General features: G+C 34.9%; 2 protein-coding genes across 3 annotated transcripts in view; one reads left to right on the top strand and one right to left on the bottom strand.

Annotated features, from left to right (window-relative positions):
• The window catches only part of LOC110111400 (nifU-like protein 3, chloroplastic), a 37,814-nt gene extending 22,830 nt beyond the window's left edge, over nucleotides 1-14,984 (top strand). Inside the window, exon 3 of one of the 2 annotated variants that reach the window (XM_020843260.2) lies at nucleotides 14,709-14,984. In XM_020843260.2, coding sequence (XP_020698919.1) covers nucleotides 14,709-14,900 — 192 coding nt within the window. In that variant the 3' untranslated portion in view covers nucleotides 14,901-14,984. The remainder of the gene's footprint in view (nucleotides 1-14,708) is intronic. The other variant, XM_028698991.1, reaches the window with a different exon arrangement.
• A 180-nt stretch (nucleotides 14,985-15,164) lies between these two features.
• LOC110111394 (pentatricopeptide repeat-containing protein At3g61360) lies at nucleotides 15,165-17,550 on the bottom strand. Its single transcript, XM_020843246.2, has one exon. It carries the CDS (start codon nucleotides 16,666-16,668, stop codon nucleotides 15,196-15,198), a length of 1,473 nt encoding a protein of 490 aa, XP_020698905.1. The 5' UTR covers nucleotides 16,669-17,550; the 3' UTR covers nucleotides 15,165-15,195.
• Between the last annotated feature and the right edge of the window lie 9,833 nt (nucleotides 17,551-27,383).

Genomic DNA, 27,383 nt, shown 5'->3' with positions numbered 1-27,383 from the left:
CTTTAGACTTTAACGTTGACCTCCATAATTCAAGTTTACCTTCAACTCCATGTCTAGTCTTATCAACAAGAAGAATATCATCAGCAAAAAACATACACCAAGATACATCCTCTTGCAAATGTCTAGTGAGAACATCCATGACTAAAGCAAAAAGATATGAGATCCTTGATATAACCCAACCGAAGTAGGAAAATACTTGGTCAAATCAACTTGTGTTTGAACACAAGTAATAGCTCCTGCATACATATCTTTAATCATTTGAATATAAGTGTTATTAACTTCTTTCTTTTCAAAAGTTCTCCATAGCACCTCTCTTGGAACTCAAAATCACCTGTTAGAGGAATGTGTCATGTCCTTACTGGCAAGAGACTGTTTGAGAATGAATCCTAGTGATATTCTTGACTAGACATTTACTCTTTGTGAGTTAAAGTAATTTTTAAATTTGTCTACCTCGACAAATTGTTGCGGAGGGTGGATGAATTTTGCTTTAAGTGTTTGATGATTTATTTCAATTCTAAATGTTATGTTTTAATGATTTTTGAGTTTTGGATTTGTATATGCATTTGGGAGACATTTTGAATGTTTAATTGTTTATGGTCCCCTTCGATTGAGATTCTCTGTCAACACGGTTGTCATCAGGGTATTTATGGGCAATTTTACTTCATCAGTTGAACCTTGTTGACTTTGTCAACTTGCTGATAAATGATTTTGGTTTGTTGTCGGTTTTATGCCTTTATTAGTGATTTTTCTTTTCTTATTATAGCCCTTGAAGACCTAATATGAATATATGACACAAATATCCCAGTTGATGTTGTGACCATAAATCTGTTTGATGGTTCGAGCCGTGTCGACTCCTTTTTATGCATATAAAAGGATCGGGATCAAACTTGAGTTCATTTCTTGATTAGCGCAGCATCCTCAGGCGTCACGTGTGTGCAGACAACACGCTCACCAGGGACTATGTGGGCGTGTACTTTTACATGTATTTTTGCATAACATGTTTATGTAGTAGTTATTCGTAAGCAGTTTTATAGGTGTATGCACATATTTATATGTATGCATGTATGAATGCGTCAGCACTCTTTCGATGCATGAGGGGGGTATTTTTGCATTGAGCAGCTCAAATGGATATCATTTGAGTGTACGCAACATTTCATTTAGAAGCTCGTAGATGCCTTGATGCAATCAAGAATTGTTAATCTATGTTTTCTTTATTTTTCTATGCTTTGGACTCTTTATGATTTGGACTCTATTTTTTTATTAGCAATACCCTATGTTGGAAGCAACATGTGATCATGCTTGGGTTTGGTACTCTTAGGAAGTTTCACTGCTTTGGTTTCCACTTGTGTTGATCTAGCTTCTTTGGCGGTTAGTTGGGTATTTATTTTTGGTTGTTTTGCATATTGGGCTTGGCCTAACTCTTTCCTAATGCTGGCTTTTTTTTCCCATGCTGCTGGCTTTCCCTACCATTGGCTTTCCTTATGATGGCTATTTTTCCCCATGCTGTTGTCCCATTTTTCCCTGTTGGTGACTGTTCGGTTTCCACCTAGGTTTTTTCCTATACCAAGTGCATTAACTTCTCATTAAATGCTAACTTGAGAGGTTTATATTGGTTGTTTAGGTGGCATAAATAAGTGAGCAATTTATGGTCATTTCCTTCCTTCTTCTCATATATATATATATATATATATATATATATATATATATATATGAGCTGTTTTGTTGCTGGAAGGGGTTGGTTGTTATTGTTGCTGGTGTAATCACACTAAAATCTATTGGTTATTTAGCTTGCGAGTTATCTTCTTCTACTTTCCTTCTTCTATTTCGTCTCGATTTTCTATCTACTATTTTCTCCATGATTCCCATTCCACCTATATATTTCTTCTCCAAATATTATGAGTTTCAAGGTGTTATTGTGCCATGCTTGTTGGTATTTATAGGAGTGCCGACTTGAGCTAGATCAAAATTTCTATGGTGAACCACTGCTTTGTCCTTTCATTTGAGCACCTTTCCTATTTTGGGTTTTGCATGTGAGGTGAATTTTCTTGGTTGTTTTGAAGGTAGTTAATTTTAAGTTTTAATTTATTTCTTTGCAAGATTTCCTAATTATTTTCTTATATCTGTTTACGATTAAGTTTCATTCAGTTGGTGTTGGTTTATATTTTATTGAAAGAAAGTGTCTTGTTACATTCCTAGTGTTCTCCTACTTGGTTATAGAACTTAGGTTGCATCACCCCTTATGTTTGTTTATATGAGTGTTGCAGATCCGGTGACGTGGTGTTGCTCTAGGATTATTTGTTACTTATTACAGATGGGTTATTGTTGAGAAATGCATATGGCTCCACTTGGGAATTTATAAATGTCTTATGTCTGCTTGTTACGTATGATGCAGATCCAGTGGCATGGTGTTGCACTATAATTATTTGTTGTTTCTTGCAAATGATCCATTATGCATTGATGAATTCGCTGCAGTTGCCCGTAGATGCTTGCATTTGACATAAGCTCGTTGCTTTTGTAGTATACCCACTATCGTTGCTTGTAGACAGGACCATTGTATGCATTGCTGGCCTATTACCATTGCGTTTATGCAAGTTATAGGTAATGTAAATCTTATATCACTGCATACAGTCATTTGCATTCACCACAAGTCTTCTATATTTGCTTGTGGATAGCAGGTTGTGCATATGACGTGTGACGCCCCAAGATCTAACTTGGAAAGAATTATTCCGTAAATCCATTAAATCAGTCTTCTACCAGAGCTATCTATAAGCATTAATCAGTGATAAACAGTCTAACAAAATCTATAATTTCAAACATCAAGTAAACATTTATATTCATTCTCAAAAGTTCATTTACAATACTCAGGATCTCAACAATGATCACATCTCCAACTAGTCATGAGTACAAAAGAATAACTATAACAAAAGGAATAACCACATATAATGAGCTTCAAAAAGCCCAACAGGTCACCCAAGCCTACAACTGAAATCAAAGCACGGTACTGAAACAATATGCATGTCAATCAGTCAAATCCATACCAGTCACTTACATATGATCATTGAATCTATGCAGATACGAAAATCAGTAATCAATGCAATAATTGATAAAATCCATAGTCATCGGTAGGAGAATCGGTAAACATTAGAAAATCCATAATGCTCAATAAATCAATCCATACGTCAATTCGATCGTATCTTCAAACATCGGTCAAATTAATAAAGAAAAACCATCGTATCAATAATATCAATCAAATCTCCGGTCAATAGCATCAATCGGTATAAAATATATAAAACGATCAAATTAATATCAATATCAATATCGTAAAAAACAGTGGAAATCGAATCATACATCGTAAAAATAATCTATGTCGCGTGCTCGGTGTATCACATGTTATCAGTCTTATCAATGTATCACTAGTAGTAGATCAATATTCGGTGTATCAATGAAATCATGGTATCAATGAAAGAATCGTATCAATGAATCAATAATATCAATAAATCGATAGATCGATGAATCAATAGTATCGGTGTTCGTAGTATCAATGAATCAATGCAATATTAATATATATATCAGTGACATGTACAATATGCAGTATCAATGAAATCATACGTAACTGCAAACCCGTAAATCCGTTGGTAAAACCATTCAATATCAATAAATCTTCAATAAATCCGTCGATATAAATAAATGCGCACGGTAATCAATAAATCAACTAGTAACAATAGATCAATTCAATATCAGTAAATCAATAAGGTAAATACTTTAAACATGCAATTCAACACAATAGTCTTACTCGACAAGTACAATCACTGGTTATTAAGACGTTTTTCAAGGTTAATATCGATGTATCGTTGTATCCGTTGGTTCAATAGAGTCGTCACTCTTGCCCGTCGGCCGCCCGTCGGAATACTTCTTATGACTCCCAATCGTTATATCGATGATCAATAGAGGATAACACCAAACTCTTTTTAAAGGAAAGCTCGTCGGCCCACCATCCTGTACAGGTCAAATCAATCTCCAACCAACGGTTCAACCAGTCTTTACTTGCCTTTCAGTAATATAACAATAATTTCAATCATATATCCACATTCATATACATCTCATGAATACATTGCAACCAATAAACACAATTTAACTCAATTGAAGAAAATCCCTTAACATATAGTATAGTAAATAAAAGTCGGTGTAAAAGGCACAGTTCTAAAAAATTACCAAATTACTAGAAATCGTGTAAAGCAATGTTTCAAAACTTTACTTGTACTGAACCAATATTTTTCAGCAGCCTGATAATTTCCTATTCGATAAAAACACATCAAAATTCAAAATACCCGGTAAAAACTTTCTAGAAAATACTCAAATCGTACAAAAACATCAGTTCAATAACATCCCAAAAGTTATGCGGTAAAAGTTTCATCAATACAAAGATATGCACATTTTTCGGTAACGGAAACACAAAATTGAGCAGAGAAATACCAAAACTCGAAATCTTTGAAATCAGAAATAGGATTCGGAGTCCTTACTGCGAGGTGAACAAATCTTTCAACAGCGGCGTCGGACGAAAAGCGCACCGCAAGCTCCAAAATCAAGCCTTTTCCCTCTTTTTCCTTCTCTTTCTCTCTCCTGCTTTTTCTCTTTCTTCAAAATATCTCAAAATATCTCAAATCCGATACTTATCAAACAGGATCGTCCCGGACAATTCCTATTCGTCCTGGGACGATTTGCCCTCTGGACAAATCTCGTCCAGAGGAAGTGTATTCGTTTTTAGACGATTCGCTCTCTGGACAAATTTCGTCATGGGACGAACCTCTCTGTCCACAGATTCTGTACTGATCGTCCCGGACGATCCCACTTCGTCCCGAACGATCCTGGAAGGAAATCGGGCTTTCACATGACGGGTCCTCTATAGCAGTTCATAGTTGCTTGCATTTACTGCATTTCATCCGTCTTTGCTTGTAGGGGATTAATGTCTTTCGCTTGACATTGAATAGTGGTTGACTATAGGGGTGTTATAGCATTCACTACCTATCACTGGTTATCACTTGTTGGCATACTACTGTGCATACAACAAATCTCCTGTCATTGCTAGCAAGTATTCGTATTCATCGTATGTTGCACTGCATATGTTTGCAAGAGGTTTCGTTGTTTGCAGATAAGTTGGCACATTCATTTGTGTGTTGATGTGGGTCGTCAGGTGAATTACATTCATCGTTGATTTTACCTACCTAAACTGATGTGTGAGTTTTTATTTCCACTGGCGTCGCTCATGTGCGGACTAGCACATTCATTTATAAGCCAGCTAACGTTGAACAAGCTGGCTAATGTTAAACATAGGGAGATTGCCACACTCACAGCTTATTCATTGTCACGGCTACTTGTTAATATTTGCATGCATTAAAAGTTTGTTGCCTTTCTTTGTGGACAGCGCGATGTGTTTGTATGAAGGAGTTATCGAAGTCGTTGCATGCTTATTCCCTCTACTACTTGCAGGGTTTTAATGTGTTTGATTGTATATTAATATTGACTGCATGACATTGCTGCATTTATTCAGCAAATTTGTGATGCTAGGCTGTCACACTTGATAAATCAACTCGCTTGCAAGGAACAAGTGGAAGGCTCTTGATGCGCCGTACAACGTATTTGCAGGTTGAAGTACACTCCTGCAACTCTGCAAGCTGAATGCGAAAGAAAATAACAATTGAACGAAATAAGCTAAACAACTCCATCAGATCCGCAACACTCATACAAGTAGACAGAAGATGTTTATAAATTCTAAAATGAACCCTTACATGCTTGCCAGTGCTAAAAGTTTGCATAGTTGATCATCATGAAAACACCCCCTCATACATTGAAATGCACAATGACTCATTCATGACAAGCATTCGCATATTACTATATACAAGATACACTATGCAATCAAATCATTCAATATACAAACTATGTCGCGTTGTGGCAACACGTTACATTGACATGCCCTCACATCATGTACATGCACATTGTAATACAAAGCACGTTATGCGAGCATATTATCCAACATATAAAATACACCACATAGCAACAGCATGCTACGTTGACATGCAAATGCTTCATGCACTACATAAAAACACTAAGTCGTTGTGCAAATATATTGTATAAGCAAATAGGTGATACATAGATACATCGTAAATGCATATCATATGTCATTGCATTAAGTCACTGCGTAACATGCAAAATATCATGCAATCACGATTGATCAATAGGCATCATGCAAGATGCATCATACATACACATATATACAAGCTTGCAAATGCATGCATAAATATGTTAATGTATAGATGAGAATGTAAATGTGTATGTGAGCATGTAAGTATGTTGTGTACATCTGTTACACATATTATATTGCATACATATAACCATTATACGAATGCATCATGCAAAATGCATTCAAAAATATATACCCGCATGTGACCTGACGAACGTGTTGTATGCACACTCGTTACGTCTGAGAATATTGCGTGGGTCAAGTAATGAACTTAGGTTCGAGCCTGATCCTTCTATATGAGTAGGTATGAGTTGACATGGCTCGAGCCGTTAAACGAATATACGGTCACGGTGCTAACTAGGATGTTTTTTTATACATTCATATTAGGCATTCAAGGTCTACAATAAGTAAAGATTCATCAATATAAGTATAAAGCAAATAATGAACCCAATCCTCTATCTGTAAGTAGACAGAGTTGATAAGGTTCAACCGATGAAGCAAGATTATTCATAAAACCCCAATGATTGCCGTATTGACAGAATATCTCAATTGGAGGGGACCTCAAACATTCAAAATGCCTCCAATTTTTCATAAAAGGTATTTTCAATTGATTTTAAGTATTTATGAATGATATTAATGTTTAAAATTGAAATAAAACACCTAAATACTTAAAGCAAAATATTTGTCCACCCTTCGTAAGAGTTTGCCGAGATGGATAAATCTAAAAATTACTTTACCTCATTAGGAGCAAATGTTTGGTCGAGAATATCACTAGGATTAATTCTCAATCTGTCCCTTGCTAGTAAGACGTGACACGTGTCCTCTAATTAGTGGTTTCGCTTCAAAATGACAGCATAGATAAATGATTATGACCGGGTGATTTTTGCCATCAAATGGCACAATTAAATTAAGTTCATGATTAGAGCCCGTATGTTTCCTAATGGCATTAAATCCTTGATTAATGAATTAATAGGATATGATTGATAGGGCATAAAGCCCTCTGTTAGTTAAGGTGGCTTCAAATTGGTCCCCTTAGATAAATACTAACCCCAAATTTATAATGTACCCTGGACAAAGCAACCCATGGTTGTCGACAATGATTCTTTTGTCAGGTTTGGTTGACTATCTCCTCTGACTAATGATGGCCCAGGATGATGGAATCGTAGGATCTTGATCGGGTCTATCATCATCCCCTACCATCCACTTTAAATACAAGGTGTTGAATTTCTAATTTTAAATACCAAAACATATTGCTATTATACGTTAGATATTATGCATCTATTGATATTATGTATCTATTCGATGACTAGCCTTAATCGAAAGCTCTCCCTCGTTATTAGCATTAATCGAAAATTTTCTCTCGTTACCGGGGGGGGTAATTAAATATAGGAGCTTGCGCCTATAAGAAATCTAAACTCAGATCATAAAATCCTTGTAAAATGAGGGCAAAATCTATGGGTAATGTCTTATTTAAAACCCAATTTGCCTTCTGAAAATTTGTCTCGAAACTTAAACGTTAAAACTCTCCTCGACGAGTCGAAAAAAGAAAGGGGCCACGGAGAGGCCGGGTACGAATTTTCGGAGCCCACAAATTTCTGGCAACTCTGCTGAGGATTGTTTCTCTTTCCATCTTTGACTAGATCGATAGAACACATCAGTTATCATCTAGTTGGGATGAGGAGCTAGCATCCGGCTAGCTAATGTTGTTATCAACATCAAAAATGCTGGAGCCACTATCTAGTTCGATGAATTGAAATTCTCTGCAGCTACTGCAAAGACTGTCGTCGTTCCTGTATACGACATGGAGACTGAAGTACATGTACATCGCGAGTATTTTCCAGTGTCGCGAACTACTGCTAGGGATCTTTCTCACAGGAGGATTTATGTTTTTGAAAGATTTTCCCAGCCCTGTACTCCCGCTACAAAGAGGGTCATAGATGGGTGAAAGATCTCTGTGGTGCCTATTAATACCATTGCCTTGCCAAACTAGTCTATCACATTTGGAAGGCCAAATGCTGAAGTTTCTTCATATGGAGGAAATCTTACAATGAGATAGAGGAGCAAGAAGAATGCAAAGCTCCGAGCTCAACAACCACTGCCCATCCATCCCTCCACACTGCCAGCTCGAGAGTCAAAAGCAAGTGTTCCCACCCGGAATAAATTTGTCGACTTAAAGTGGGTGAAAATAAATAGCTCTACTGGTGAGCTGAAGTAATCCTTATGGGATCAACATCACCAAGCTCCAACCCCAAGATTTAGAGCATGAGACTCTATCCTCCAGACTTCACAAGGTTCTGAAGATCGCAAAGGAAAAGGAGTTAATAAAAAGAAAGTACCAGCGGCTATTAGTAATTGAGGCTAGGAGAACTCTACCGAGAGAGTTGCCACCTCTGGTGACTCGAAGGAAGTTTAAGCCGGCTCCGCAGGAAGCACATCAGGATATGACACCTAGACCACATGTCCAAAAATCCGTCATCGAAAAGGTCCAGTGGAAAGGCAAGCAGATTTGGAGGGCAATACCTCATAAAGAAAAAAATATTTGAAGGAAAAACAGACTTGGGTGTGATATATGGTATATCCTCCCGGAGATCCGCCCCCACTAACAAATATTGTCAGATGTGGGTCCCAAAAAAGGTCCACGACGATGATCGTCATAACGGTCGACACATTGGAGAATCCTCTTTAGGACGTTAAGCAGACCGCGGATCAAAGAAATATTCTTGTCAAATAATGAACCGGAGATTCAGTGGCGACGCCGCACAGAGATATGGATACAAGAAGAAGACAAGGAACATGAAGCGGCCATGGACGTTAAAGTGGTCTACATGGTAAGGCTCGACGACAATGAACCACCTCCATTGAGAGTCTAGCGCTGGCATTGTGATGCACGTCCCTACGATGTTAATATGCCACATGATGATCTATCACAATATGATCAGTACGAAGGCGAAAGCTCCTCGGAGGATGAAGATGGGGAGGAACTTGAAGAAAATCTCCTTTTTGCCAACACCTCCACACTTGCATATGTGCAAAGGTAAATGCGGTGTCAAATGAAGGCGAAGGACAAAGAAATCTTTCAGTTAAATATGAAAATGATTGAGATGAAGGCGAAGATGACGACCATGATGCAGTGGACTACTGTTGTTTCCCCTATGCTGGCTCCACCTATCAACCTTGCCTCAAATAGCGGTTCTGCTAATCTATCATATCTTCAAATGCCTCAAGTTTCAGGAGTGCGAGGTACGACTATATGAGATTGGCTATATGAATTCTTTTTCTCCATTGTGTCCTAGTGATAATTAAATTCTCATTTAAAATCAAGATTGTCATTTAAAATCATATATTGTGCAGGTAACTATAATCATATCAAAAGGTCTATACAGTTACATTCGTCATGTAAAACAATATCTCATATATATATATGTGTGTGTGTGTGTGTGTGTGTGTGTGTGTGTGTGTGTGTGTGTGTGTGAGGGCACAAATTAGGAATACTAAAAAAACCTTCAGCCTTTTTTCATTATGGCTTGGGATTAGCATTGTTAGTTTAAAATTTTTTGTTAAGCTTGTTATAAAAAAAGACAAATAATATAATTAAAAAACTTATGATCAAGAGCATATGATATTCATATTCTGCTTACAAGACACCTGCAATTTCTCCCTTCAAGTTTTCATATTTTGAAATTATTCTACAATCACTTCATTATCAATACTATTAAAATCCCATACAATTGTGCAAACAATTCTTTACAATTTTCATAACGGAGAACGCTCATTCGACTATTGATGTACCAATTGGCAATATCAGAGCAAACATCATACGTGAAAATATCAAAAGGTAAATATCATTTTTCTTAATCTCCACCATTTTTTATACAAGTTCTCCTTTTAAATTGTTGAATGTATCACTAAATCTCATATCAATGATAAAAGTCTCAAGTTTGCTATCTCATATAATGAGATCTATATTTAAAAAATTTAATAATAGATAAAATTTGGCCATATGTATCAATCTTTGTTAGTCAAAAGCTAAATATGAGTCATGTGGATTTAAACATACTACACACATAAGAAACTCAATATTTGTTTCATCAAATCTATTATTGAGCTCTTGAAATTGCATATATATAATTAAATAAAATAACACAAGTTTGTAATGATATTCATTTGTCATTGCATTAGAATGACGCATCTATCTCTCTCTCATTACAAAATTATAAGTCATATTTGAAACGATTAAATTATTCTTCTCACAAAAAATACAAACTTCTGCTAGCGAAGTATTCCATCAGTTGTCTCTCATAATTTGTAGCATTTGCTTCAAAATTTTTATCAATGTCATAGCATTTATGATATCATTATTCTTTCTTTGTAAAACCTGAGATAACCCATTTATTATTCTCCATATATATTTCTTCGTATGGAAAATAAAAAACAAAATTCAAAATATTGCACAATATTGACAAGTAAGGCATAAACTTCACATTTTTGCTCACTATTTGATCAATCTTGTAGTATTACATCAAGAATATTAATAACAGATCCATACAAAAGAATTATATTGATAAGAGAACCATAATGTAAGCCCCAATGTATATCTCCAGCTCATGGAAGGCCTATTTACTGATTTAAATCTCTAGCTTTGAAAACTTTACCATTTTGTAGTTGCTTTACTAGCTTCTCATATTGATCTCCTTTTATAGTAATCCCCGACAGTATTTATCAAGTTAGAGATAATATTGAAAAGTGAAACAACTTCAACATGATTTTTAGCCACAGTGATCAATGCCAATTGAAGTTGATGTGCAAAGCAATGTATATGATAAACTAAACTATTTTCTTTCATAATCAAATATTTCAGCCCGTTGAGCTCACGGCGGCATGTTACTGGCATTGTCATAACCTTGACCACGTATCCGTATTACTCAACCCATACTTTGTTAGGAGCACTTCAACTTTTTTTTTTTTGTGTCAAAGCAGATGTTTCTTTCACATATACAAGTCCAATAAAGCGCTCGATTACACACCTTTTATCAATATAACATAATGTTATAGTCACTTACTCTTTTACTGATACATCTCATGAATCATACAATAAAATTTCAAATAGATCATTACCTAATTACATGAACAATTTCAATGAGACCAGCACGAGTAATTTCCTTTTGAATGTCTAGAGCAATAAGTTTATTATTTTTTGGGCATTATCTAAGACTACTTTTTTTATATTTTCATTGTGCGATGTAGGAAAGTAAAGAAGTTTTAGATTTTCTTTTTTACTTTTTATTTTTCGGATTCATCATGATCACAAAAAGCTAATTCTTCTGCAATAGAAATCAGACACAATTTATACTAGCAGTTAAACGAGTTCTCTAATCTCTTCGATTTTGATTAGAAGGTCTTGTAACAACAAATCTAATGTTTTGTTTTTCATTCATTAGATCTTCACATTTTCTCGACACAATGTTATGAGAACTATTAACTTATCCAACATGGACTTGAAATCTATCTTCTTCTTTTTTTTTTTCAAATTTCGAAATCTCTTTGCGTCGAAGCTATCACTATTTGCTTGCTTTCCTATTTTTGGTCTATAAAGATAACAAAATAAGTAATAAACTGCATCTTTGGTAATACTATACTCTAACAATGCTTTGTAATCATTAAACTATGTAAGATTAAACCAGCTTAATTTATTTCTAATTTGTGTTTATGGAAATTCATGATCCCGAGGCTAACAATGTTCTTTTAGTATGTTTTTCTCATTGTATTCCTATCATTTGGATGATAATCATAATTTTTTTCCTCAACCCACGGTCAACCTATAAATCATCAAAATGTATTGCAACGTGAAGATATTTGGATTGTGTATTAGTATCATCACAATTTACATCGCTTAACCACTCCAACTTTTCTTTTGATGTATCTCTCCTTATCTATAATATAAAAAAATCTATAATGACATATGATTAAATAAAAAAGAACAAACATATTTTAACAAAATAATAATATATTTTTATTGAATAAATTATAATTTATGTTCAAATATTTTAACTTGAATAAAAAATTGCGATCCTCCTCTTGATGATATGCAAAATTATAGTTTATTAACTTATATTCTCTAAAATTCCTGTCAAAAGAAAATTAGAGATTACATGAACATGATCATCTCATCAACTACAAATTAATAGAGGCTTTGATGAAGAATTTAATAGGCAATGGATTATAATAATTACTTCTAAAAATTCTTAAAAAATAATGGAGAATGATTAGATAAATTAAAAACTTTATTCTTAAAGGGAAAAAATAAAATTTGCTCAAGTGAACACAAAGTACATGAAAAGTTTTCATTGAAAACCTTAAAACTATTTAAACTCAAATAAAATTCCACCACTTAGATTTTTTTAATTTTTTTTTCAATATAATCTGCTCAAGTAAAAATAGAAACCTTAAACAAAAACAACAACATCAAGCCTTTATCCCACTATGTGGGCTCGACCATATGAATCTTTTTCTCCATTATATTATGTTAAGAGTCGTAGAATTCTTAAACAAAGAAAAAAATAGAAACTTTTTTTTTTTTGGAAAAAAAAAGCAGAAATAAACAAAATTAAACCCATATTTAAACTTAAAAAATTGTGTTGGTTTTTGCAGCTTAAGCTCCTGGCAAATAGTTGAAGTTAGAGGGGTGGGAGAGAGAGAGAGAGAGGACTCACAAGCGATTCGGCCAAAGATGAGGATAGCGGTGCTAAGGCAGGATTTGGCAATGTAATAGCTATTAGGTTTATACATACATACATACATACATATCATATCATATGTGGTTATTTCAACATCAATCAGAGTAAGTTATGTATAATATTAGATTATGTCATATCAGTAAGAATAATCAAAATAGTCAGGTGGCATAATATACAAGAGTCGTCACCTCCAGCTTATCGCCACTCATAGTCATATCACATTCTCTTATATCTCTCATAATGTATCGGGTTCACACTACTAACTCATATTTAAATGAAAGCATGTCCACACATCCTCCAGCGCAAAATATTATATCTCTGCCAACCTGAATCATATAATATAGCCAGTTTTCTTGCAAACACACATTTCACAACATATCCAATATAGTAAATTGCTGAAGTCATACTCAATATTTAGTACATTATATACCAGTGCACATAATATTTACTTATAAATTGAAATAGTGAGATTCATGAGAAATTTCAATATGGAAATTTCTATATATATATATATATATATATATATATATATATATATATATATTGGTTGTTTTATTACTGGAAGAGGTTAGTTGTTATTTTTGTTAGTGTAATCGCACTAAAACCTACGGGTTATTTAACTTGCGAGCTATCTTCTTCTACCATACTTTTTTCTATTATAGTAGATTTATATATTTTAAAAAATTATTTGCATAGTGCCGCAGTGCTAGATCTTCAGTGCTGCAGCGCTTCCTATGGATGATTTTCTTGACTTGACAAACAGAGAGCTTAGTGTCGTGCACTATTTCGACAACGCCATAGCACCTCCAAGGAACATTACCCTACAACAAAGAGAACTCCACAATGCCACAACAGAACACCACAGCGCCATGAAATAGAGAGGTCAGCATCGCAACGCTAACAATACAACGCCACTACTCTCTCAAATCTGACTTCCACTTATCAATTTCTTTTCAATTCGAGCTGCAAAATTCTTAGCGACTAACTTAAGCATAAACAACTTCTAAAAATTCATAGATAATTAGGAAAATACCAATTTCTGTGGAAGTTGGCATTCTATATAAGATGTTGGGCATTAAATGCACCAATAAATTGTGCGGATAAGATTAATATGAAAGGACTCAAGAGAAAAAATCAGAAGAAAAACAATAAAATAACTAGAAGCCATACAAAAGGACTGGTATAGACTTAAAATCTCATGTAACACTCAATGAGATAGATTGGAGAGGGTGGAATAATGAAGCAAACCAAAAAAGTTGGGATAAAGCCAAGGATTATGATGATTAAAGTCGCAAATCCTAGGACAGTATGCCTTAATCGCAATGATTAATAATACTAGAATATAACTAAGGGGAGCTTCAAAGTCCTGAATCTATCAACAAATAAGACACGTACAAATTCCAAACAAATACTAAGAAACTAGGCAAAACTCCAGTTCTAGCAGATACAATCTAATCATTCTCTACATATTTAACTTCCATTCTGAAAGAGAAATCAATTCTCGTCCTGAAGAGCATATTCTCTATCAATTCATTTTACAAAGTAAAGATTCATTTCCCGATTTGTCTTTTATAAATCAAACTCTGCTTTGAATTGGAAACATTACATGATTTCTTGAATCTTATACTATTTTCCATGTTACTAAGGTTTGTTCTATCGTCTGCTAAAATTCCTACAAGATAGTTTATGCTTGTCCCTGATTTTCGTAGTGCTCTATTCAAATGCCTTTCTATCAGGTTCTCTCCGAGATAAGACCATACCTAGCAGGCACTGGAGGAGGTGCCCTCGAACTACACAAGATCAGTGGCTATATTGTAACGGTCAGATTGAGCGGACCTGCGGCTGGAGTCATGACTGTAAGAGTAGCTCTTTCGCAGAAACTGAAAGAAAAAATACCTTTGATTGCATCAGTCCATCTTATAGAATAGCAAACACTGAATCAAGAGGTTTTGATAAATTTATGGACATTGTACAAACGACTTTAAGGTAAAAATGCTTCTTTGTTTTCATCACCGAGCATTACATGTGATTGATCTCCTTGGTTCATTAAAAAACTGTTTTAAAAGGAATTGAAACATTCCAAGTTATTGGAGAATTTCCTGTTAACTATGAAGAAAGTTTTCCCTTATATCTTTATGAAATCTTGTTGCACTCTCTCAATATTATCTTCTTCAATGTCTTAATGAGTGCTAATGCCTCCATATTAGCGATTATTGCCTACTATCATGAAGCACTGGGCACAAGAGTTTTCAACCTGCTTATCATCTCTCCAAATACTTCCAACTTTTCCTCATCTTGGGCCTTCACTAGAAACTCCTCCAGCAACTGAATCCCTCTATGTGACGGAAGCCTCCCTCTCTCCAACAATTGCTTAAAGCATTCGTAAACCTCTGCTACTTGGCCACTGAAGCACAATCCCTTTGCCAGGATATCGAGTGCATGGCGATGAGGGCAGCATCCCTTCTCCATCAAATAGTTCCATAACTCCAAGCCCAGATCCAGTCTACTCTTCTCACGAAAGAACTTCATCAGAAACATCACAGTTCTGGTCCTCGGCACAAACCCCTTAGCAATCATCCTCCTATAAATCCTCAAAACGCCATTAAAATCTGTTGAGGTTCTATACCCGCATAGCATTGTATAGTAGCCCACATCGTCGACTTCAATTCCCTTCAATTCCAACTCATCCAACAGCACGAGTCCAGCCTTCATGTCTCCAGTTCTAACAATTGCATTCATCAGAGCATTATAAGATCCTCGATCCGGTGAAATCCCCCTCTTCGGCATTTCATCGAAAAGTTGGCGCGCGAGAAATGGCTCTTTGGCAATGCCGGCTCCATGGATCAGAGTCGTTATTGTTCTCACGGTTGGCGTGATACTCCGTCCCTCCATATCGGTTAGAAGCTGGAGAGCTTCGAAGAAACGATTTTTTTTGCAGTAGGCGTCGATTCGAATGTTGTAGGTGACGACGTCGGGTTGGAAGCGTCGAAGAAGGAGCTCCTGGTAAAAGTACTCGAGGGCGGGGAGGTTGCCGGTCTCTCGGAAGCCGAGGAGGAGGGTGTTGAAGGAGCGGGCATCTGGGGGGAGGCGGGAGTAGAGAAGGCGGAAGGCAGCGCGGGCGTCGGCAATGCGGCTGCATGCGCAGAAGGCGCGTAGGAGGGCAGTGAGCTCGGCGGCTCCGAAGGGGGGAAGGCCGGCGGCCGACCAGATAAGCTCGGCGCGGGAGAAGGCGCTGAGAGTGGAGGCGAAGGGATCAGTTGAGTGACGGGCAAGAGGGGAGAGGAGAGCAGTGAGGGCAGCGGTGGAGAGGAGAGAAGGGAGAGCGCGGCGGGTGAGGTCGAGGAGGAGGAAAGCAGAGGAGGGAAAGAGGAGGCGTCGAGGGGAGCGAGACAGGGAGTGGAGTAGCAGCGTGAGAGAGGAGGGAGAGAGGGAGGAGGGGGAGTGAATGAGTGAGAAGCGGAAGAGCTCGAGGGATTTGTGGGGAAGGGAGTGGCCGGAGAAGAGGCGGTAAAATAGTGAAGAAAGGCGGAGAGGAGAAGAAGGTGAATGTGGGAGGAGGGGAAGAAGATGGTCGATGAGGAGGGGGCGGAGAGGAACGGCGGGAAAGGGGTGATCGTTGATGAGCTTGGCAATGCGATCAATTACCAGATCCGATGGCGGCGCCGGCGTGGGAGTTGTTGGAGGTTCAGTTTCCATTTCGGGTGGAGCCGTTGGGTTTCGTGGCCTTTTATTTAAATTTTAGCCATCGAACATTTGAACGGTTAGTTTTGCGCCATTTGAAAATACTTTAGGTATTTAGATTAAAAATATATGATTTAAATATATCATATGTTATTCATCTAATGATTCTAAAGACTTATTTTGAACGATAATTTGTGCTGTATTTCTTGTTATTTCTAAGACTAACATATAAGAGCCGTTTGGTAGCAGGATTTAGGCCGGATTTGAGGCGGATTTGAGTGAAATCCAGCCAAATGTTCTAAAACGTAAAACCAAATCTCGCAGCAAATGAAAGCCGCCGTAGAAGAAAATTCTGTCTTTTATGCTAAATCCCGGATTTCTAAAATTCTATTTTTTGCCAATTTAAGAAATCAATTGGGTTGAGAGGAAGAGTCTGCTCGTTAAATCAGCTCTATAGCCAAACAATCACACGGGATTTAAAAGGATTTATCATGAATTTAACCAAATAGTTTTCAGGATTTAGGCCCCTCAGGATTTCGAAAATCCGAATTTAGCAGATTTACAAAACTCTACTTAAATCAATTCCTAGGTGCTACCAAACAGCTCCATAATGCATGAAAGGTGTTGGGCTAACATCACATCCATTTAAGAGAAATTCTAAATGCCAAACTCAAAACTTTTTAATATGATATTTATTTTGTTGACATCACGCGTTGACATTGTGTCCGATATCGAGCTTTAGTGCTGGTGTCGACAATTGTTGTCAATTTTAACATAATGGCAGATGGTGGCCTTGTTGGCAAATGATAGCATGGGCGTCAATGTTACTACGAACGTCGACATCGTTGAGAATGATGGGTGTTGGTGTTGATGATAGCCAACGACTTTATTAGTAATGATGAGTGTCTTAATTGATTGATTTGTACATCTTCATGATTCATCGAATTTGATAACTTTGTTCGCTCTCAAAGCCCTCAATTTGTTCAATGAAAGCATTTTATAGGTTTTTGTTTATTTTCTCCAAATTCTCAAACACTATTGAATGACTTAGAATAATTCTATCGCATTTGCAACTTTTTAAGCATTTTAGCACTTTAGTATTGATATCATGAGTTCGATAGATTTAGCTACGCAATATGCATATTTTGACTGTAATATTCAAACACATTTTTAAAGTACTTACATTAAAAGCTCATACATTTTTCATATTGCATTCCTTTTAAAATAAATTAAATAATTTTAGATAGAATAGCTCACCCATTTTTTCTTTTTATTTTAACATATGGTTAGGACATTTCTAATTGAAAAATCTATTTGTCACTTCAAAAATCTTATAATATTATTTCTCATCTATGTTCTGAATTGTGCAAACATACGAATCACAGTCTAAACAGTGCGACGCCAATATTAAGATCGTACTGTTCACAACAGAGATAAAATACAAAAATATGTTTCTATTTACAGACCAGAATTTAAATTTTGAGCTTTAGGTATGGCATATGACTTAATTGTAAGCATGTAATTAAATTAAGAATAAAAATACTTATCATAAATTTATAAATATATCATAATTTTTATTTTTTGTCATAAAAAAAAGCGCATGAAAATGTGAATAATTGCCATTTATTATCGCTTATAATAGAAGAAATTAACGCAATTACTGTCATAAGTGCTATTATTAATTCCATGCTCATGAATAAATATGTAATAAATAGCAATTATTTATTAATAAAATAACATTGATTGTAGAATTAGATCAGCTTTTCCATAGAACTGTAAACTTTTGGCATTATTGTGCCATTAGCAATAGATGACACCAAATTAAACCATTAGTGCTAATTACTATCTTCTAATCAAGGTTTAGCTTAATATGCTTAGCTCAACTTTGAAGAGTTTTATTATATTCTCATCAAAAGAATTAAGGCTCGAATTCCTCACAATTAAGACTTCGCTTGGGACGTTTTTCCCAATGCTTTTTAAAAACAATATTTTAGTACGAAAATTTCTTTAAAAAAAAATTACTAAGATGTTGCTTTAGAAAGCAATAAAAAAGTCGTCCCAAATGAAACCTAAATTATAATGAAATGACAAATGAAGCCTAAATTATAATGAAATTTGCCATGATGAGTTGATGACAACAAGATGCAAGAGAAGGGTAGTATTGTACTTGATTTGATTTTTATGGGCCTTAGCACTTGTCATGTCAGCCCACATTTGTGGTCTCATAGAAGACAAGGCCTCATAGACGGGAGAGATTATTAGGTGCGGAGTGTGGACGGGGAGAATCGTCCACACAAGCGCTATACCCAGCTAGTTACCGGCACTCGATACCGCTGAGTACCGCTGGGTACCGCTAGGTATCCAGTGCTTGTGCAGATAGTGCACACTCCACACCTAATAATTTTTCCATAGACAGGTGGTCTACAAAGTATTTATCATTATTGTATATTTGATTGGTTTGCATAACTTTCTTGATATGTGTGTTTTGATTTATATTAAGTATGTAGGTAGCCTATGTTAATATACATTATTGTGTATGTGATTGTTGTTGAACACCAATTAATCTATATAACAAATATATGATTATGATATTAATATTTTAATCAAGTGATTATAAAATTGGTAGGATAAAATGATTAAGATGGCTATAATAATAGAATGTTGATATATGATTTAGACTTCTTTAGGAACAACTTTTTTACTATTTCTTAAAGCAGTTTTTTAGTAAGAAAGTCATCTCAAACTAAGCCTTAGTGAACACAAAGACAATAAGATGTGAAAGATGGACTCAAGATCAAGCAAAATTAGACATATTGTATTTGGGTTTTATTTTTATTTTTTTTTAATTGTAATTTTATGTCAATCTAGCTCAATGGAGTGTGCTCAAATTAATTTAAATTTTATTATTATGATTATTAAAATATTATTTTGAACTTTGTTATCAATTTGTATTAAGATCATACTCATGTTAGATAGGTTAATGAATAAATTATAATGGTGTATATATTTAAATCAAAATTAAAAAAAAAAAGTATTTTTTTAGCAAGTTACCACAAATATGGTAATGATGTTTTAACTTAGTAATATACATGTCAATAGTTATTAAGGCTTGGAATAACGAAGAAATTATTCTGTGCAAACACCGGACTGTTCGGAAGCCAACTAAAATGCGTCACCTCACCCAGGACCCAGCACCGGTACCGAGCAAAAAAGTGATTTGGCGAGTTCTGATTAGCCTCTAGACGACATCTAGTGTCCGCACAGAATAATGAGTTATATGAGTCACCCTCAGGTCTTTTGCAGATTGATATGGTTAACCCGTCTTTGCTAAGCTTACGGGTTATGATAAACTATTTAATGGATATTCACTAACTTGCAATTGGAATATAAACCATTAATAGTTTTTATACATGAAAACCATTGATTCTTATGCATTTAATTCCTTGTGGGTTCTTTTGGATTCATTGGGAAAAATTTAAAGGAAGATTCTAGTTCTACATATAAACTTATTTGAGACTATTATAATGTTATCTGCATAAAATAATCATTCTTGATTCTCTTTATTCCATGTATGTAGGGCTTTTAAAAGTGATTAACGGGTCGAGGTTGAGTCTGACCTGAAATTGAGCCCATTTGAACCCATTCGACTTGAACACAACCCGTCGACAAATCGAATGACCTGAACATGACCCTTTCAATAAATAATAGCTTTTTTTCAAGCCAAAATCAAATAAAAATCTTGGCTCCAAAATAAAAACAATGAAAGAAACAACAATAAGCCTAAAGAATGTCTGCCAATCTGAACAACCATTAAAACCATTTGATAAGCAGATATTGTCTCTTCTAATTTTTTTTATTACTAAGCAATAAAGTATATAATTTTATTAGGGTAAGCCAGCTAGGGTTTCATGAAAATATTCTTCTTTCTTAAAAAAAGGCTCAAAGAAGTTGAGGACAAAATGAAAGCTCAACAGGAAAGAAATCAAAGGCAATGAGTTGATTTACTAATTTATCAACCAGATCAGAGAGGTAAATTTGGTTTGATCAAAGGTTCAGTATCTAATTTCAAAATTTTATTTATTTTATTTTAATAAATAACATCATAACTATCTGATTTCATTTATCAGAAATAAACAACAAAAATAATTCTAAAATTCAAAACATCTATATATATACAGAAAACAATGAAAGAAAGCTTCTCTTATTATAATACATAGACTTATACTTTTCCTTTCTTTGAATTTTATCTAAAAATTGAACCAAAAAATTATTTCACACACAAATCATATTTTCCTTATAATATTATGTATGATTATTAAAAATATCACATCATTAGATTTCTTGAAAGACAATATCATCATTCATAAAATCTTACGCAAATACATCACAAATCTGCGTGAGCATTTTATAAAAAGGAGCTCGTTTTAAATTTAAATTAGTTTAAGGAGCAGGTTAACAAAATAATTTAAAAAGGAGTAAATACGGAACTAAATTATCTGGTTTTAATAGAAACCGGTACTTCATTATCCAGTTTCGGTTTCGTGATTTTAAAAGAAACTGGAGGAGGAAATTCCGGTTTCTTAAGAAACCGGATTTTGTTAATCCGGTTTCATAAGAAACCGAATTTTTTTTTATAATTTATATCATTTTATTAAAAATAATTTAATGATTTCCAAGGAAACGGGAAATCAATGTTCCGGTTTCTTAACAAACCAAAAAATGATTTCATGAAGAACCATTATTTTATTAAAATAATAATTAAAAAAAAAGTTTTAATGTGATTATTATTTAAAATATCCTGTTTCAATATTTTTTTTTTCTTTTTTCTTTTATTATAGGTTTGAAATTAATTAGGTTTATGAGAAATATATCATCATGTAAAGTAGGCGGTTTGCTAGCGAGATTGAGCGTGCTCGTCTTTTGGAGAAGATCTTGAATATGTTATTGTTGGGATAGAGAAACATGCTATCAAAAGTTGATATCACATTAATAACAACAAGCCTTCATTACATTACTTAAGGTTGGCTATATGAGTCAAAGTCCTTTTTAAATCTAATAAAAAAACCATTTAAGATACTTCTTAATCAAGTCTTTTTAGGTCTGCATTTATTTTTCTTAACATATGACATATCTAATATACCTACCTAATAATAGGGCCATTAGAAAGTCGGCATTTTACGTGATCATACATCTACTCCAATCTTTTCACGTATATACTCATTTCACATTCAGTCTCAGAGTAGAAAATCACTTATCCACCTGAGCATCCTAATCTCTACAACACTTAGCTTAATTTTGTACTTCTCTTTTAATGACCAATATTTTATTCCATAAAGCATTATAAGTCTCACCACACATATATTAACACAACACATCAACACCATAATCAAACACGTCGCTATAATCATCAACATCGTAGATTTTTGTATCCAAATACAAATATATAATGCAATTATTGTGATAGGGATGATCATATTCTTTATAATTGCCATGTTTGAAGATCATATGCTTCTATAATATTCATCTTTCATATGAGTACCAAAAGCTAAAAGCTTCAACTAAACATCTCAGTAGAACTTTATAGAATACAAATTCTTTTTCTTTCAATTCAGCATATTATCTTCTTTATTGATGCTGTTTTTGCTGTTCTATACCTTCCTTCCTATACTGCATTTGGTGCTTTAAAAAAGAAATAGGGAAAGAAAAAACAGTAAGGAAAAGAAGAAATTCTGAACAAAAGAAAATGGTGAAAGCGAAGCTATTAACTATATATGCTGGTCTTATGGCTTCTTCACAAGTCCCACCACATTGCAGATTCTGTACCTAACGCTGGAAAGCATTAAAATATTCCATCTTATCACCTTACTATCCAAATGGAATTTCAGTGAGGATGCCCTAATTCGATCATCACATTGTTTGGAAAAAAAAAAATATCATATAAACATAATGATATTAAAAAGTATTTTTGATTTATTTTATACTTATTAATTTATAAAAAAAAGTATATATATTGCATTACTTTTCATTAAATTTATTATATTTTAAAATAAGAGCCTGTTAGGGAAAGTTTTCTCGTGCTAGCTTTACTTTTCAGACAACAACTGTAATGTTATTTGACTATTGCTTTCTTGTTATTTTATGATTATTTTAAAAAAAATTGTGTAAGAAATTACTTTTTACAGCAGGGATAGATAAATATCTATTTAAAATTGCTGCAACTTTTTTTTATAAAATTTGTTATAGAACTATAAATTCAGTATTGATTATCTTAATCATAACATATTCATTTAGCATTTATGTGCCTTATTGCTGTCGAAATTGAATGATCTTAGGCTCATTTGATTCATCTTTTTAAGGTACACGATTTGATTATAAGCATGTCAAATTTGAAGAACATTAATTTAGTCCTCTAATTAATATTCTAAGGTTTTCGTGAATATTTTTAGTTCTATGGGTTTGTCTCATCAAACCGATCAATCTGATTATAATGGCTATTTTTTTTATTGATAGTCTCCTCTATTGCTTCCAAGTCTTTCTTTCTTTGAATTGCAATTATTTTTTTCTTGGTTGTCTTTCTGCTCTTCACTGCGTTTCTTCCACGCTTGTGGATGTGACAGATTTTTGCACGAGAGAAGTTCAAAGAATTTGGCAATGTTATGATCCACCATTACAAGAAAAAAAAAAGCTAGCAGCGGTTCTAGAATCACTGTGGCCGTTAATCCGAACACCTTTCATAGTATTTTGAAACCGTTGAGGAAGAAAAACTGGGTCACAAGCTTTCATGAAGATTTAGATTTTATTTGGGATAATTTTTGTATTATTTTTTGAACAGATTTTTAGTAAAAAATTTATAGATCAACAATTTTTGTTTTAAAAAATAGCTTAAAAATGTTTAGAAAGCTATCCCAAACGGAATTTTAAACTGCTACAAATCTGAAAAAATTGCGACAACTTGGCTTGACTGATTTGCACTCCTAGTCAGGATGGTGGCTGCTCATTGTTGGCAGTAGGCGTAGCAATATAAAAAGATTTAAGCTGCAATAATTAGGAAAAATGTTATTTTTCTTAAATTAATGAATTTTTATTTTGTAAGAATATTATATAATATATATATATATATATATAACACAAATCTTGAGGTAATATTTGAATTGAAAACTTCTGGAATTAATTGAGGATCATCCGAATTCTAATTCTAGCAACTTATAATTGAATTGAATGTCTCAACAAGATAAACCTATCGTTGATACAAATAATCTGATATGAGTCCAAATGAGTTTAAGGCAAGTACTTGAATTATGTATGAAAACTTCTGAATATTAATTGATAGACCAAGCAACCTCCAATAATAGTGAATGTTTATAACTAGCCCCAATTTTAACAAACTTACAGTCGAACTGATCGTCTCAGAAATATGAACCCAACGACACCAAATTCAACTCAATCCGAGCCAAAGGGGTCCGAATCAAAGACCCGAAGCGCTATTGGAAGGTTCAAACCACAATTTTGATTACCAAACGGTTTCCAAATATGACATGCTTATAGTCGAATCGAGCAGCTTGACGAGACAAATCCAATGAGCCTAAGATCGCTGAATGTCGATATCATTAAGAACTTCAAATGTCTGACGAACGGTCCACGATCAAGGGATTCAATATCGGCTGTCTATCAAATCCACTCTCCATTTGCCCTTGATCCTCCTATTTATGGGTCATGCCACTCTCAGAAAATTATAAATAGCTCTTCATTTCTCTTAAGAGGGGACCAAAAACCCAAGCAAGAAGAAGAAGAAGAATATAAGAGAAGAAGAGGAGGGAAGAAACTCCTCGACCACCGTCGGAGCACCGCCCGACGTTCAAGTGACGTCGGAGTTCCGTCCGACTTTCAAGTGACGTTGGAGTTTCGCCCGTCAAATGATGTCGGAGTTAGGTCCAACTTCCAAATGACGTCGGAGTTCCGCCTAACTTTCAAGTGACGCCGAAGTTCCGCCCGACTTCCTAGTGACGCTGAAACTCCGCCCGATCTCCAAGTGATGTATGAATTCTGTCTGATCTACAAGTGACTCTGGAGTTTTTCCCGAAAACCATCTAACACTGAAGTTCTCCCTGTCTGCTGATTGACGTTGGACTTCCACTCGACGTCGGACCTCCGCTCGTCGCTAGGTTTCTACCTAACGCATTCCTTCTGACCTTCGTCGTCAGACAATAGTCCTACCGACCTCCATCTCTCGCCGACTACGATCCTTCCGACTTACGTCGTCTATCGACTACGGTCCTTCCAACCAAACGAACATGTCAACAATGACTCTTTGTATTCTCACCATGTATTTCTTATAATGTGCATCAAGCCAAGGCCTTCCCCTAAGGTAGGGCCTCATTTATAATCGACTGCAAATAGTAGTGGATTCATTCAACTGTGCTAGGCCCCGTGGTTTTCCCGCCTTTTTTAAGGATTTTCCATATAAAAATCTTGGTATCTCATAAATACTACAGCCTCTCTCTTATATGTTTATGTGCCGGATTTTCATACAAAGTTAAGACGTTAAATTTATATTTCTCTACCGCCACGAATACTCCAGGATGTCATTAAGCTTTTAATTGTCATTTGAGGGTATAGTATAAGATTTTAATTGGTTCAAAATTTTGATACTATATTAAAGATATAGGCATTTAAATAAAAATATTGAAACATATTTACATACAAATAAAAACAATTTCAAAAATTAAAAAAGAAAAATGAGTAACTTGTGGTTCCAAAATCTATGATCCTCGATGGCAAGGAATACGAGCATGTGGGAAATAAAAATTTGGAATTTCATAGGTTCTAGAATAAGATTAGTAGTGGTAGGAATGGTGTGAGATAATATAAATGATAAAAGAACTATTGCTTGCCAGAACATTCGCATTCGCATCGGTAAAGAGATAGAAATGATTCCACTAGTATTTGTCGTTGATTATAAACGATTGCCCTTCCTTCGGATAGGCATTGGCACAATATAACAAATATATCATATAGAACATATTTCATGGTTAGAGTTGGAAGAATTTAGTTATATGAGATATGTTCTCAAGAGAATATTGCCTATCCGTTTGGTCAATAGAATCGTAGTTAGCTGGCAAATGAGGTCGGAGGGATCGAAGTCGGGCGACAATGGTCAAAAAGACTATAGTAGGGTGACAGTTGTTAGTAAGACCGTAGTCGGGCGACGATGGTCAACAAGACTGTAGTCGGGCGATGGTGGTTAGGGGTGCCATAGTCGGCAAGTGATGGAGGTCAGAAAAATCGTAGTAAGGTAGTGGTGGTTTAATGTCACAACACGATCCGATAATAACCCGATGTCACACAGGTTAAACTTGTCCGATTGTGGTGACCCAAAGATTCAATTGGAGAAGTATTGAAATAAAACTTCTAATTTATATGCTACACATAGTTATTACTGAATGAAATATAAAGAAGAAGATTACTGAATCTCGACAATTACTTCTATATATCATCCAAAAATATATGTACAATCTGAAGTATCTATCACAATGCTTGGAAATAGCTAATATAACAAAATAAAAGCTAAGCCTACAAAATTGATTCAGGTTCTCTACCTCACCATGAGGGTGAAAAAGATTTTGGATTCTCTACCGCACTGTGGAAGGGTAGAATGGATTTTATAAGGGCTTATCTGCCTTGTTGTGAAAGCTAAAGTAGAGCCACTAAATGATTAGTCTAATGCTTGGAGAGGATCACTACATGGAGTGAAAGTATGACAAGTTTTGATCGAACACAATAAAATTTCTAGTCTACTCGTTCTTTTTTATTTAGCACTTTTATTTTTTATATTTTTAATTTCTTATATATTATATTCTTCAAAATTTGGGTTGAAAGAATTGTGATTGCTTTGGATTGATTTTTGTAAGCTAGAAAAAGTTATATATATATATATATATAAGAACAAAAATATCTTTATTTTCGTTTTTCTACAAAATAAAAAATATAACTTTATTTGGTTGCTTGTTGTTTGCTTCCACTTGTGTATTTGGTTAAATTTTTTTCAAAGAATTTTTTAAAACACCAATTCACACCCCACCCCACGCCCCCCCTTCTTAGGGTGTCTTAGGCAGTTCAACAAGATTTAACAATCTCATATGAGCTGTTAAACGCTACTTCAAAACTTAAAATTCTAGATATTAGAACATTAAAATGTCACTATTTGGTACATTGGTGTAGCGCAACGCCGCAACACTCAGACACCCAACATTGTGGCACTAAAATAGTAAAATTTTAGTTTTTTTGCCAAGAAGCATTTCAAACCCCTTGTACTCATTACAAAATACATGCAAACATTTTTCACACACCGAAATACTTCCAAACATGTGCAAATGGGTTCAAATGCTAAAATTTTATCAATTTACCCAACTCTTGGTCAGGTTAACCCGATCTAAATAGTACTCTAATCCTTAAGGTTTCATATATGTGGACTATAGTCGACGAGCAGCGGTAGTATGAGGACTATAATCAATGGGGGACTGTGGTCAAAGGGGTCGTAGTTGGGTGACTATGGTTAAAGGGACCATAGTCAACAAGCGATGAAGGTCAGAAGGATGGTAGTCAACGAGCGACGGAGGTAGGTGGGACCATAATCGGGTGACTTAGATCAATTGACTATAGCAAGGCAACAGTGTTTGGAGGGACTGCAGTCAATTGATAGTAGTCAAAGAGGTTGTGGTCTGTCGATGAAA

This window comes from Dendrobium catenatum, unplaced genomic scaffold (genome assembly GCF_001605985.2).
Source record: "Dendrobium catenatum unplaced genomic scaffold, ASM160598v2 fragScaff_scaffold_1199, whole genome shotgun sequence".
NCBI classification, from domain to species: domain Eukaryota; kingdom Viridiplantae; phylum Streptophyta; class Magnoliopsida; order Asparagales; family Orchidaceae; genus Dendrobium; species Dendrobium catenatum.
This window is presented reverse-complemented; position numbering and strand designations above follow the sequence as displayed.

What these genes read in the sequence shown, in the direction of transcription:
- LOC110111394 (XM_020843246.2), bottom strand. Translation starts at nt 16,668, where the DNA reads ATGGAAACTGAACCTCCAACAACTCCCACGCCGGCGCCGCCATCGGAT.